Genomic DNA, 14,671 nt, shown 5'->3' on the forward strand with positions numbered 1-14,671 from the left:
AAGAAACACATCTCAGCATCAAAGATAGCTTTTACCTCAGAGTGAAGGGTTGGAAAAAGATTTTCCAAGGAAATGGACTTTAATGGATACAAGAAAATGGAAATAACCTGCATCCTTTCACACCATCATGGATTAAAGCTGATTTCAACAACAATAGAAATAACAGAAAGCCTACAAACTCATGGAAACTGAACAACTCTCTACTAAATGACTACTGGATCAAGACAGAAAGAAAGAAATTAGACTTCCTAGAATCCAATGAAATTGAATGTACAACATACCCAAACTGATGGGACACAATGAAAGCAGTGCTAAGATAAAAGTTCATAGCCTACATAAATGCCTACATAAAAAAAATTGGAGAAATCTTACACTAGCAATTTAACAGCACACCTGAAAGCTCTAGAACAAAAAGAAGCAAGCACACCTAAGAGGAGTAGTGGGCAGGAAATAAACTGAGGGCTGAAATCAATAAAACAGAAACAAAGAGAGCAATACAAAGAATCAATGAAATAAAAAGTTGGTTCTTTGAGAAAATCAACAAGATCGATAAACCCTTATACAAGCTAACTAAAAGGCAGAGAGATTATCCAAATTAGCAAAATCAGAAAGAAAAAGAAGGACACAACAACAGACAGAAAAAATCCAAAGAATCATCAAGTTATACTTTAAAAGCCTATACTCGACAAAATTGGAAAACCTAAAAGAAATGGATAATGTTCTTGACAGACACAACTTACCAAAGTTAAACCAAGATCAGATAAACAACTTAAATAGATTTATAACCCCTAAGGAAATAGAAACACTCATTAAAAGTCTCCCAACCAAAAAAAGCCCAGGGTCAAACAGTTTTAGCACACAATCCTACCAGCTTTTCAAAGAAGAATTAATATCATTACTCCTCAAGTTATTCCACAAAATAGAAACAGAAGGAACATTGCCAAATTCATTTTATGAGGCCACCCAAGCCACACAAACATTCAACAAAGAATTACAGACCAATTTCCCTTATGAGCATAAATGCAAAATTATTCAATAAAATACTTGCAAACTGAATACAAGAACTTATCAAAAAGATCATCCATCATGACCAAGTTGGCTTCACCCCAGAGATGCAGGAATGGTTCACCATATGAAAAGCAGTCAATGTAATCTACCATATAAACAAACTAGAAGAAAAAAAAAACACACACACACAACTATCTCACTAGATGCTGAAAAAACCTTTGACAAATTCCAACACCCCTTCATAATAAAAGTCTTAAAGGGATTAGGGATACAAGGGGCATACCTAAACAAAAAGACAATTTATAGCAAGCCTGTATCCAACATCAAATTAAATGGAGAGAAATTCAAAGCAACTCCACTAAAATCAGGAATAAGGCATTCTTTTCATACCTATTCAATACAGTACTTGAAGTTTTAGCTAGCATGATAAGACAGCAGAAAGAGATCAAGGGGATACAAATTGGAAAGGAAGAAATCAAAGTATCATTATTTGCAGACAATATGATATTATACATAAATGACCCCCCAAAATTCTAATGGGAACACCTATAGCTGATAAACACCTTAAGCAATGTGGCAAGATACAAGAATAAGTAAACACACACACACACACAACAACAACAACAACAACAACAACAAAAAACCAGTAGCCCTCCTACATACAAATGATAAACTGCCTGAGAAAGAAATCAGGGAAATACCCTTCACAATAGCCACAAACAATACAAAGTATCTTGGGGTAATCCTAACCAAGCAAGTGAAAGACTTGTATAACAAAAACTTTAAGTCTGTGAAGAAAGAAACTGGAGAAGATATCAAAAGATGGAAAGATTTCCCATGTTCATGGATCAGTAGAATTAACAATATAAAAATGGCCATCCTGCCTAAAACAATCTACAGATTTAAGACAATCCCCATCAAAATTCCAACACAATTCTTTTCAGACCTTAAAAGAACAATACTCAATTTCATACGGAAAAACAAAACAAACAAACAAACAAACAAACAAAAAACAGCTAAAACAATCCTGTGCAATAAAAGAACTTCTGGAGGCATCACTGTTTCTGATTTTAAGCTGTAATACAGAGCTATAGTAATAAAAACCACAAAATAATTGGCATAAAACCAGAGAAGTTGATCAATGGGTTTGAATCAAAGATCCAGACATAAATCCACATACCTATGGACACCTGATTTTTGATAAAGAAGCCAGAAATATACAATGGAAAAAAGAAAGCATCTTCAAAAAATGGTGCAGGTCTAACTGGATGTCTATAGGCAGAAGAATGCAAATAGATCCATATTTATCACCCTGCACAAAACTGAAGTCCAAGTGAATCAAAAGACCTCAACATTAAACCAGACACACTGAACCTGACAGAACAGAAAGTAGGGAATAGCTTTAAATCCATTGCCACAAGAGACAAATTCCTACACAGAACAACTATAGCACAGGCATTAAGATGGACAACTAATAAATGGGACCTCATGAAAGTGAAAAGCTTCTGTAAGGCACATTGTCAATAGGATAAAACAGCAGCCTACAGAATGTGAAAAGCTTTTTCACCAACTCCACTTCTGATAGAGGGCTAATATCCAAAATACAGAAAGAACTCAAGAAACTAGACATCAAAACAACAACAAAAAAACCCAAACAATCCAATTAAGAAGTGAGGTACAGACCTAAACAGAGAATTGCTGTGTGATGTCTTTCTGTATGCTGTGAATATGTGTTGCTCTGATTGCTTGATAAATAAAGCTGCATTGGCCTATGGCAAAGCAGCTTAGAGGCAGGTGGGAAATCCAAGAAGATATACAGAGAGAAGAAAGGAGAGGGGGGGAGAGAGAAGCCAGCCACCGCTGTGCTGGGGGATGGTCTGTATGTCAAATTGCTCTGATTGGTCAATAAATAAAACACTGATTGGCCAGTGACCAGGCAGTAAGTATAGGCATGACTAACAGAGAAGAGAATTGAGAGAACAGGAAGGCGGAAGGAGTCACTTCCAGCCACCGCCATGACAAGCAGCATGTGAAGATGCCTGTAAGCCACAAGCCATGTGGCAAGGTATAGATTTATGGAAATGGATTGATTTAAGCTATAAGAACAGCAAGAAGCCTGCCACGGCCATGCAGTTTGTAAGCAATATAAGTCTCTGTGTTTACTTGGTTGAGTCTGAGCGGCTATGGGACTGGCGGATGACAGAGATTTGTCCTGACTGTGGGCAAGGCAGGAAAACTCTAGCTACGCCGCTGAAGAAGCAACAAGATGCCAGCAGATAGGCAACGCCATGGCCACATGGCAACATACAGATTGATAGGAATGGATTAATTTAAGTTATAGAGCTAGCTAGCAAGAAGCTGAAGCCATAGGCCATACATTTTGTAATTAATATAAGCCTCTGAGTATAAGTGGCTGCGGAACTGTGGGTGGGAGATTTGTCCAGACCTTGGGGCCAGGGTGGGGCCAGAGAAACTTCTGTCTACAGAGAATTCCCAATAGAAGAATCTCCAATGGCCAAAAAATGCAAAGAAATGTTCAACATCCTTAGCCATCAGGAAAATATAAATCAAAATGACTTTGAGATTCCATCTTAAACTTGTCAGAACAGCTAAGATAAAAAATATAAGTGACAGCTAATGTTGGTGAGGATGTGGAGCAAGAGGAACAATCCTCTATTACTAGTGGGAGTGCAAACTTGTACAGCCACTATGGAAATCAATATGGTGGTTCCCCAGAAAACTGAGAACTGACATATGTCAAGACCCAGCTACATCACTCTTGGGCATATGGCAAAAAGTTGTTCAACTACATTCTACATTCATAGCAGCTTTATTCATAATAGCCAGAAACTGGAAACTACCTAGATATCCCTCAACCAAAGATTGGATAAAGAAAATATGGTATATTCACACAATGGCACTTCTAACAGTGGGAGGGGGTTATCTTTGACTCTTTTGCCTGCTCTTGAGACCCTTTTCCTCCTACTGGGTTGCCTCATCCAGCCATGATATGCAGGTCTGTACCTAGTCTTACTGTATCTTGTTATGCTGTTTGATTGATATCATTAGGAAGCCTGCTCTTTTCTGAAGGGTAAGAGAGGGGTAGTGGATCTGGGAGAGGAGGGAGATGAGGGAGGTAGAAACTTGGAGAAGTGGAGGGAAGAGAGGCTGCAGTTGGTATGTACTGTATGAGAGAAGAATAAATAAATAAAATAATAATTTTGTGTGAATAAAGGTATTTCCTGCTCACAAGAAGCTGATGATCTGGGAAGGAGTGAGTAGAATCGCATGGAACAGGAGGTGATATTAATAAATAATAGAGTGTGAGGAGAGGAGTTTTTCAAAATCCCTCAAGTATCACTACAATTTGTAAGGCAATGTTTTTGTTTGTTTTTACTTTTTTTTAAAAAAACTAAGCTGGAATAAAACAAGCAATTCCTTAATTGGGGGCAGGAATGGAATTACACAAGTAGATATTCTAAATCTGGGAAAGCTGGGGATTACAGTGACATGTGAAATCATCAGTGTGACAAATGTTGCCAAATTTGATATATTATGATCAACTGTTTGTCCACTCCCAAAATGACAGATTGAAATCCAAAACTGCAATGTGAGAGTATGAGGCAAGACTTTGAGAAATAATTGATTCCTGAGGGTGAAACCCCTGTGATAGAGATTGGTACCCTTGTGAGAGCTCATACCTTTTTTCTGCCACGTGGGGACAAGTAAGAGGACTGTAATTTATTAATTGTGAAGTTGATTCTCACTAGGTAGCAAGTAGGCTCTCCAGCCTTCAGAACTGTGAAAAATCAATGCTCATTTTCTAAGCTACCCAATTTTGTATTTTGCTATAGTTAGCCACATAGACTGAGATGGCTGATTCATTAGAACAATGAACATGAACTGTGAACTAGGTTTAGGACTAGTTAAAATGCATTCTGATCTTTTGCAATACTCTTAGTAATGGCTGACATGTTTATTCCTTTATTCATGGTAAATATTTCAAGCACCTCTGTGTATCAGGGACAGCCAAATTTCAATGCTTCTACATTGGCAGCCTAGGATGTGTGTGCCATAGGATACCCCATTCAACTTCTGGTGCTGTGATCAGTCTATGTTTATAGGTCAGCATCTGCTGTATCTCAGCCACAATAAGATGTCAGCAGCTTCATACCTTTAAGAATCTTTAATACTGTTAAGAAACTCCTTCTGCCTGTTTGCTCTTTCTTTAATTTCTTCTGAAAAGGTTGTTTCTTTTTACCTATTATTTTTTTAAGTGCTGGTGGGCGGGCATTATGGCTCAGTGAGTAAAGGTGCATGATGCCAAGCCTGATGATCTGAATTTGATCTTGTGCCCTAAATAGTGGACTGACTTCCACAAGTTATCCTCTGACTACCACATTGGTGTTGTGGTGTGAGTTTGTGTGCGTGCACACATGTGTGGGCACACACACACACACACACACATTTACAGTGATTTTTATTATATATACTTCTTTTGGTGTAAATATATTATTTTGGGTAACCAAGGCCACCTTCCTGAGAATTACCACATCTGTCTTTATGGAAGTATGTTCTATTGCTTTGTTTTAATTTGCTTTGCCTTCAAGAAACATAAAATGATTTAATTTTTTCCTTTATTCATTCTCTCTCTCTCTCTCTCTCTCTCTCTCTCTCTCTCTCTCTCTCGCTCGCTCGCTCTGTGCATATACATATATACATATTTGCATGTGTGAGAGTACATGTATGTGATGTACATGTTAGGAGTCTTCCTCTATTGCTTTCCACATTATTCCACTGAGACAAGGTCATTAAAACCCAGAGCAAACTTATAGGACAAGTCTGTCTAGTCAGCTTGTTCCAGAAGAGTCACTGTCTCCACCTTCTGTGCACTGGAGCTATGGGAGGGCCACCATGTCTACTGGCATTTACCTAGGTGCTGGGGATCCAAACTACACTTGCCATGCAAGTGCTGTCACTACCAAGCCACCTTCCCAAGCTATCTTTGTTTTGTTTTGTTTGAGACAATATTATTCTGTGACACACACAGGCCTCAAACTCATGGCTATCCTGTCTAAGCCACCAGAATATTAGGGCACAGGTGTAGACCACAGCTCCCTGCTGCAGTTTTTTTTTTTTTTTTTTTTTTTTTGAGAATGTGGCAATACTCACCGTTTTTTATATTTCCGAATCAGCCAATAGCAAACAATGACAAGTAAAATAAAGATCACCCCAAAGACAATGCCTGAACAAGAAAACAAAATAATTAAGTAAAAAACACAATACAGAAGTTCTAAATTCTGTCTTAATAGCTAATCACACTGTTGGTTACCAATGACTCTTTCACATGTACCTTTACTCCAGGTCTGCTCTACCCTGGTTTTAATCCAGAACATCAGACCTACAACCACAGTACTATAGTTATGGGTGACCAGAGCATTCTATAAGCTTCTTCTCAATAATACAGCCCATCATAGCAATGGTGCTGCTTGGCTCAGCATACAAGGCTTACCTAAGTCTTTAATGTAAGGCATGACACAGGCCACCCTATGCAATAGAAATCCCCTTGATATCAAACTCTGTATTAATCCATTTGTGCTGGTTAAATAGTCAACTTGACACAGTTAAGAGTCACTTGAGAGTCTGTCAGGAATTATCTAGCTCTGGTTGACCTATGGGCATATCTGAGGGAGGTGTCTTAATTACATGTATTAAGGTGGCACCGCAGACCTACACTGCAGGTGGCATCATTCTCAGGCAAGGTATCATGAACTGTGGATGTGAGCAGCTGCTTCAAGTTCCTGCTGCCCTGACTTCCTCATAATCATGGATGATATCCTGCAATTATTAGCTAAAAATAAAAGCTCCTTTCTCTTTTAAGTTGCTTTTGTCACAGTATCTTATCACAGAAACAGAAACTTCAAAGGTGAAGACAATACAATATCCTTCTATCTCCAGACACAAGATTCACTCACATGGTGGTCTTATGACTTTAATGGTACAAATTATCAGGGTGACTACCCAGAAACATATTTCCAGGTACAAAGCAAAGAGGAAGTTGTCTCTCCTGCAATGTTAAAATAAAGAATTGTCGACAGTGAAGAATGTTTACCCATTCAAATGATTCAAAGATGAAGTCCCTCAATGTGCACAAGGATGCCAATCTTATGACAACCCTAAACCAGTAGTTCTCAACCTTCCTAATGCTGTGACCCTTTAATACAGAGTTCCTCATGTTGTGGTGACCCCAAAAACAAAATTATTTTCATTGCTACTTCATAGCTGTAATTTTGCTACTGTTATGAAACATGATGTAAATATCTGTGTTTTCTGATGATCTTAGGTGACCCCCGTGAAATGGGGTCATGACCCACAGGTTGAAAACTGCTGCCCTAAAATTACATTAATTTTAATTGAACTTAAAAGAAGGTATTTTGACTTCTTTTTACATATCATTTATTATAAGTAGGTACTTACTGTTTCTGATATTGGAATTTCTCAGCAAACTCATAACAAGACTTACCAGCTATGAGACTGATGTTTGTGCCTAAAAGAGAAACAAAGCCACATAAATGTTAATGGCACATAATGTGGCCACATGGCTGCTTTGGCTAGTATGGTTCATTCTGATATTAATCTAGGAGTCAGTTATTGTTTTTATAATACAAAAAGCCTTTGGTGTCACTCCTACAATCTCATTTTATCATTTTCACTCACCGAAAACTTCTTTATATTTTTATTATAAAATACTATCATTACAGAAGAACATTTATAAAGCTTCTTTCACCTCAGAAATGGCACAGGACTTCTGAACTAGGAAGATCTATGAAGTGAGAAGACAGCAGGGCATTTGTGCTTTTGAGAGATAGTTGGGACCAAAAAAGAAATAAACTGGGTTCTAATAAAGCAGTTGCACCAATGAAAGGGATCCTGGAGCATAATGAAAATGGACTTCAGGACATGCTTTGCATATCATACTGGGAGCCTCACTGAGAATTACAATGAAGACTTCTCTGAGTTTTCACATCTTCTCTGAAGATGAACTTACCAGTCTTGAAAGCAACACCATGCTTACATGTGTTATAACAAGATTAGTCCTTGCCTAAATGGCTGTGATCTTACTAACAGGTCACTGAGCTGGTGATGTGGTAGGCTGGAGAATGTCAGGGCATTCATCCTCTGGGATTGGTACGCAAAGGTAATTGTTCTTCTTTTAATTGCTCTCAAAAGTTCCCATAGTGAGCCATTCCAAGGCTATAGCAACTTGAAAACTTACTCTCTAATTTCCTTTTTTAGGAAGACTAATGGCTGGTATCTTGGGTAATTTATTCTCAGTCATAGGGTCAAATACTGTTTTTTTTTTCTTTTCGTTCATTTTTTTTCCCTTCTACGCTCTCACTTGGCTCTTCTACCCATAAAAATTTCAAGGTTTGTTACCAGATGGTATTGAAAGGATTAAGAATCCAAAGGAGGCTGCTTTAGTCTAGATCTCAATCCAGAGAAAAAGTTCACAAGTGATGCAGCACAATCCATGGCATTTACCCTAAAATCTGATTCCAAGAACCTTCTATTTGGTACATATTTGGCCCCTTTTGTCTCTAACTCTGTGATGGATAGTTTTGTGTCAACTTGACATCTGCTAAAGCTATCTGAGAAGAGGGAATCTCAATTAAGAAAATGCCTAAGCCTATAGGGCATTTTCTGAATTGGTGACTGATGGGGGAAGAGCCCAACCCATTGTGCATGGTGCCATGACTGGGCTGGTGGCCCTGGGTTCTATAAGAAAACAGGCTGAGAGAGCCAGTAAGCAGAGTTCCTCCATGGGCTCTGCATCAGCTCCTGCCTCCAGGTTCTGGATCTCTTTGGAGCTCTTGTCCTGGCTTCCTTTGATAATGGACTACAATGTGGAAGTGTAAGCCAAATAAACCCTTTTCTTCTCCAGTTGATGTTTGGTATCTTTATCTAATAGCTGTCCTCCCTTTAACTACAGTACTGGAAATTATTCCTCTTGACAATTATTAATGTAGGACTTTTGTTCGTTTATTTGTTATAGCACACTGTCTCTAACGGTATGTGCCGTGACTGATTGTACCTAGGCTACATTATTTTTGTGGTTTGGGGCAAGTTATCTAAGCCCTTCATGTTTCAGTTTCTTTATCTGTAAAAACATTAACATTTATTAGAATATATCTATCTATCTATCTATCTATCTATCTATCTACCTATCTACATACCTATCATCTACCACCTATCTTATGCCTATCACTAGCCTTTGAACATCAGTACTAAATGTTCAATATACTTTAACTTTTATAATTATTACCATTACAGCAATAGTACTTATGATAAAACTATTAACCTTTTATTCTATTTTATATGTATTTTCTATCTCTTTAGTACTTTCTTATTTACATTTCAAATAGGTCAACAGGTCCAAAATGTGAACAATTTTTATAAAATGTTGGCTTCTTTATTTGTTGGTAGTGCTAAAGATCAATGAAGGGTGTTTGCAGAAGACAAGGTGGAAAGACTGTAAGAGCCAGGGGGATGGAAGAGGAAACAATGCCTTTTGGACATAACAGGACTGATGCACATATGAACGCACAGAGCCTGTGGTAGAATGCACAGGGTCTGCATAGTTCCAAGCCAGATGGAGTCCCAGCACTGAGAGGGGGAAGTGGACATGATCTCCAACTGACAACAGCTTTCAAATGAAAACTTATTTTTCTCCAATGGAGTCTCACTGGGTACAAAGCTACACTCAAAGACAGGCCCCATGCCCAGCAGTAGATGACCAACTCAAATGAACACAGCGGTATTGGAGATTTTTTTTTCTGTCTTATGTTGCTTAACGTGGGCATTTTTTTTTTCTTTTTAGCCTTACTGGTCTTTTGTTTATATATATTATGGTTTCTGATTTTGTGGTTTTCTGTGTGGGTATATGTCTCTCTGTGTATGTGCTTCTTGTACATTTTCTACTCCTGAAGTCATACTTGAAGTGATTTTACTAACATCCTAACTTGTTGTATTTTGAGATAGCATATTCTCAACTCTCTTATCCCTACACACTGTAACACCTCATCACAGTAGGCACCGGAAGAGATAGATGACTGGGCAGTCAGTGACTTTGCTGGGCAGGGGCTCCAATCCTTACATTTTGTACTTACGAGATACACATTTGGCCAGAGGAGGATCCCAGCTGGCATCTGACTGGCACTGGCTCTGAGAACTGCCTTCTAGAGTATACCCATCCTCACATTCCAAAGTTACATTATTTCCATAGTAATATTCTTTCATTTTCAACTCTTTCTGGACTCCACTCATATCCTGTGGGAGGCTACATATCACTTCTGCAATTAGAAAAATCACAAGAAAATTAGTATTTTGTTGTTAATTGAAACTGCTATTATAGAAATATTTGCAAACCCAAACTTTGCCTTCTACAAAAATGTGCATATTTTCAATAAAGAATTATTGTCACCTCTCCAAACTTTTTATGCTTTAAATATTTTTCTTTCAGTTTTGGTTTACAGTAAGGAAATGTGGGACACTTGTGATTATCAAATCTGTAGTTGGAAATTTTTAGAAAGATCAGAAGTTAGGACAACCATGATTGAGCCCTGGATCCATGCAAGCCACACCTAAAGAAAATACCAATTTTATGTTAAATCTCTAGGTATAGAACAGAGTATGATATTTGAGCTCTGGAGTAAGTGAATACTTCCAGTCTGCTTTTGTATATAGAACAAAGAAGTTAGTAACTTGCGATTCTAATTTTAAATACTAACTTTCTATTTAATTCCTTTATTTGATTTCACTCATCCTTGAAATTGCTTTCTTTTTCTTTCCAGCCATCAATATCTTCCTCAACTTCAAGTAAAACCTCTTTTTCTGTTGTAATTGTCTAAGATTTACCTAAAATATGTTTCTCTCTAAAGGTATCAACAACGTAAAGTGACATTTCTGCAAGTGTGGTTTTTCTATATTAGAGTATTTTGACTGATTTGTTAAAAGTAGCCTTTTGACCCTTCTTAGAACAGAGTCCAAGTTCTGGAATGGAGCTAAGTAACATTCCAGGTGATTTTGCTACTATGATGGATGGAACTATAGATGAAAAGACACTGGTGTAAAGTGTGCTTTACTGGTTAAGAAAAAATGAATTATGCTAATAGTGGAGAGGGTTGATTCAAAACAAACTTTTATGAAAGTAATCAACTTCTGTCAATAAGTCAAACTAGAATATAGAAGAAATTCTAAAAGGGAGGGTGTGGGTTAAAATATAAGAAGTTAGAGCAACTAGATTAAAGTATCACTATATATACTCACTTTCACACACAGGAACATGGCTATCCCAAACACTGTCCCTTCCAGACAGAACACAATGACTAGCAGAATTTCCTTTTAATTGAAACCTAAGGAAGAAAATGGTGGTGGACTGTAAAAAGTTTTGGTCAAAGTAATACTCAGTTCCCAGGTCTAGCCAAAAAAGCATCGAGGATTTTGAGGAAATGGAACCAGGAGGTGGAAGGGGTGTGCAGATGCTAAGCTACTCAACTACCACAGCTTCCAGCAGGTGGGTAAAACTGAACTGCAATATAAAGTCCCAGCCTAAACTAAAGAAAGTAGTGAGGGCACAGCCAGATCCTGGACCTTTACTCAAAAGCACTGATCAAGCTAAAAGGAACCTGGCGCTGCTCACTGTCACAACTGCAAACCCAGACTGCTAATGAACACCTTGCTGACACTGTCACTGGGAAAGTCGAGTTAACTGGTAGGAAATAGAGATTGTTCTTATGTCTCAGTTTCTGCGATTGTTATCTAGGAAGCTCACAACAGCATGCTAAGCTACTGAAGAATAAGTTACACTTTTGTAAGTAATTCAGAGAAGCAGATGACTTATGAAGTACATGTCTATGGCCTGTAACAGACTAAAAATTTATTAGTGTTTTGTTCTTCGTGGTGGTGGGCGTTTTGTTGTTGTTGTTTGTTTTTCCTTTTAAAGCACTGGGACTGGAGAGAAAAATGGGAAGAGGAGAGGAGCCAACTTTTGTATGAAGTCATTTAAAATTCTCAAAGGATGTTTAGACCCTTATGCCCTCCTAAATCTTATTTGGCCCTAGTATTTGGTGCCTGCCAAAGATTCTGCGAAGCACTGGAGGGCAGGTTCTTTGTTGTCCATGACTGGTAGTTTCACAGAAGCGTGTCTGCTGTGAAGAAGGTTTATGACCTCACCTAAAATATTAACATCAGACACCATGGTCCCAACTCAGAGCCCAGAGCCTATTGCTGATTCAATGATACAACAGTGGGCTTTAAAAAGCTGCCCCTTATTTTTTGTTTCTATTTTAAATTCTATTAGTAAGGTATTAATTTTTTCCCTAAAACATTGCTAAATGTATTGTTATTTGTATAAGCTTTTGTAACATATAAATTTTCTCAAAATCACTAGTGTTATTTTCTATTTAGAAAATGATTTTTTCACTTAGTGCATTACCTGTATATTTGAAACCAGTAGGTTTCCTTCATATCTCTTTTATCAATTCTACAAGTCACCACTCTTTCCTATATACAGCATCAGAAATTGTTTCTTTCCCATTTTGGATAAGCTCAGACTTAGTTTTAATGTCCAGCAGATCAAGCCTGCTCACACTCACCCTGGATTACAAACAAAGGACACTTTGGCTCCAAGTTGAAGATTTAGTGGAAATAGCACACGTCCATTAGGAAGATGTTCCAGGAAAGCACCACAGGATTTCACTGGAGAAAAAGAGCCAAACAGAAATAATAGCAATGTGTGGAGAAAAAAACACAAGTCATATATGTCAAGCCAGATGACAGCCTAGAAATCTGCATATGCAGGAGCCACAGGACTCTGAAGTGCAGAGAAATAGCTCCATGGAGAGTGTAGCCTGGCTCACAGCAGTAAAGCAGGTTCTGCTTGGGAGGGAAAAAAATCATCTTTGTTTGGGGGTATACTCCTAGTGTTGGATTTCTGGGGGCAGCTGACATATTAAGGGGGAAAAAGTCTCAAGGTGTGGAAAACATTTCTCTCAATGGTAAGCTGGATCACAGATGCCAAGAGGATCACAACTATGTGGAAAAAGAAAGAAGAAAAACAGAATAGCTTTATTATATAGGACAAAATAAACAACCTTTCTGTCAAATGTGACAATACAATTCAGACACTGTGACTACACCTGATGAATCGTGAGTTTATTGTTTCTCTCTAAGATGTACACTAAGGTCATAACACTCCCAATTTCTTTTTTGTTTTGTTTTTCCAAACAGGGTTTCTTTGTGTAGCCTTGCCTATCCTGAACTAGCTCTGTTGACCAGGCTAGGCTCAAACTCAGAGATCCACTGGGATTAAAGGTGTGCACCACCACTGCTCAGCTACACTTCCAATTTCTACTGACCCTACACAAAATTAAAGACTGATTATTTATTTCAGATTCCCATACTACCTTTCTAGAAAGGCATCACCAACTTTAAGTTTCACATTTTAGGCAATAAGGAGAACCTAAATTTTCTAACATATTTCCCAGTGGGCAACCACAATGGTGCTAACAGATTCTATTCGGATCTTTGAATCCTACTTCACTAGAGAACTACCACACTTTGCTCACTACACAGCTGGTGCTGTTGTCACTCATTTCATTCCATTGAGAAGACAGTTGGATAGCCATTGAGCAAAATCTTTTAAAAAACCTCCAGTTATCATAATGAGAACTATGCACTATACATTAAATATTCTAACAGTCCTAGGTCCAGCTTCTCTTTAAGCCAATTGTTTTGAACTCAGGGAGTGAGGATGCATGTGAGTCTTAACACAATTACTTAAAGCTGCAAAATGAGGGGGAAAAATCACACACACACACACACACACACACACACACACACACACACTAAACAAAATCCAAAACCACATATCAACTCAGTTCTCCTCTCTGAACTTTAGACTTCTCTAGTAAAACATGGGGTATTGGTCTAGAATGAATGATTTCCATGAGAATTTCCAAATATTTTTGATATTATAATAATTGTTTTGAGGGCTCATCTTTCAAGAGCTTCCCTTGACTAATACATTGAGCTGTGATATTTAAAGACTAGGCTGATTAAATTTCTAATGATTCCCAGTCTCATGCTATTTATTGCCTTTTAATTGTTTGTTATGGGTAGAAATATGAAAACTACAAGTTCTATGCTCTAAGACAGTGGTTCCCAACCTTCGCAATGCTGTGATCCTTTAATACAGTTCCTATATTTTGATGATCCCCAGCCATAAAATTATCTTCATTGCTACTTCATAACTGTAATTTTGCTACTGTTACTGAATCATAATGTAAATATTTCTGGAGATAGAGGTTTGCCAAAGGGGTCTATGCTCTAGAGGCTTTAATTAAGTTCTGCCACCTGGAAGATATATATCATTATAAAGGGCAAGATGTGACAGACACCTTTATGCATCCAGGGACAGCATCAGTTGAGGCAATCTTGGTGACTCTCAAGTGAGCAACAGCCACCCAAATTCTAGCAAGAGTAATGACCAGCAAGGACTGGCTCTATCCTGGAAGCAGTGGCAGGGTCTGGCTGTGTCAGCCATGACAGTGTCAACCATCACAGGACCAGCTGTGTCAGCTCTACTCCTGTAGTAACAGTAGCT

General features: G+C 38.0%; 1 protein-coding gene across 4 annotated transcripts in view; it reads right to left on the reverse strand.

Annotated features, from left to right (window-relative positions):
• The window catches only part of Cr1l (complement C3b/C4b receptor 1 like), a 109,752-nt gene that overhangs the window by 65,829 nt on the left and 29,252 nt on the right, over positions 1-14,671 (reverse strand). For all 4 annotated transcript variants that reach the window (XM_016005286.3, XM_006986758.4, XM_006986757.4 and 1 more), the window contains 5 exons: positions 12,663-12,765; positions 11,335-11,420; positions 10,176-10,358; positions 7,532-7,555; positions 6,181-6,253 (listed from right to left, as the gene is read on the reverse strand). In XM_016005286.3, coding sequence (XP_015860772.3) covers positions 6,181-6,253; positions 7,532-7,555; positions 10,176-10,358; positions 11,335-11,420; positions 12,663-12,765 — 469 coding nt within the window. The remainder of the gene's footprint in view (positions 1-6,180; positions 6,254-7,531; positions 7,556-10,175; positions 10,359-11,334; positions 11,421-12,662; positions 12,766-14,671) is intronic.

This window comes from Peromyscus maniculatus, chromosome 11, assembly GCF_049852395.1.
Source record: "Peromyscus maniculatus bairdii isolate BWxNUB_F1_BW_parent chromosome 11, HU_Pman_BW_mat_3.1, whole genome shotgun sequence".
In the NCBI taxonomy this organism is placed as follows: domain Eukaryota; kingdom Metazoa; phylum Chordata; class Mammalia; order Rodentia; family Cricetidae; genus Peromyscus; species Peromyscus maniculatus.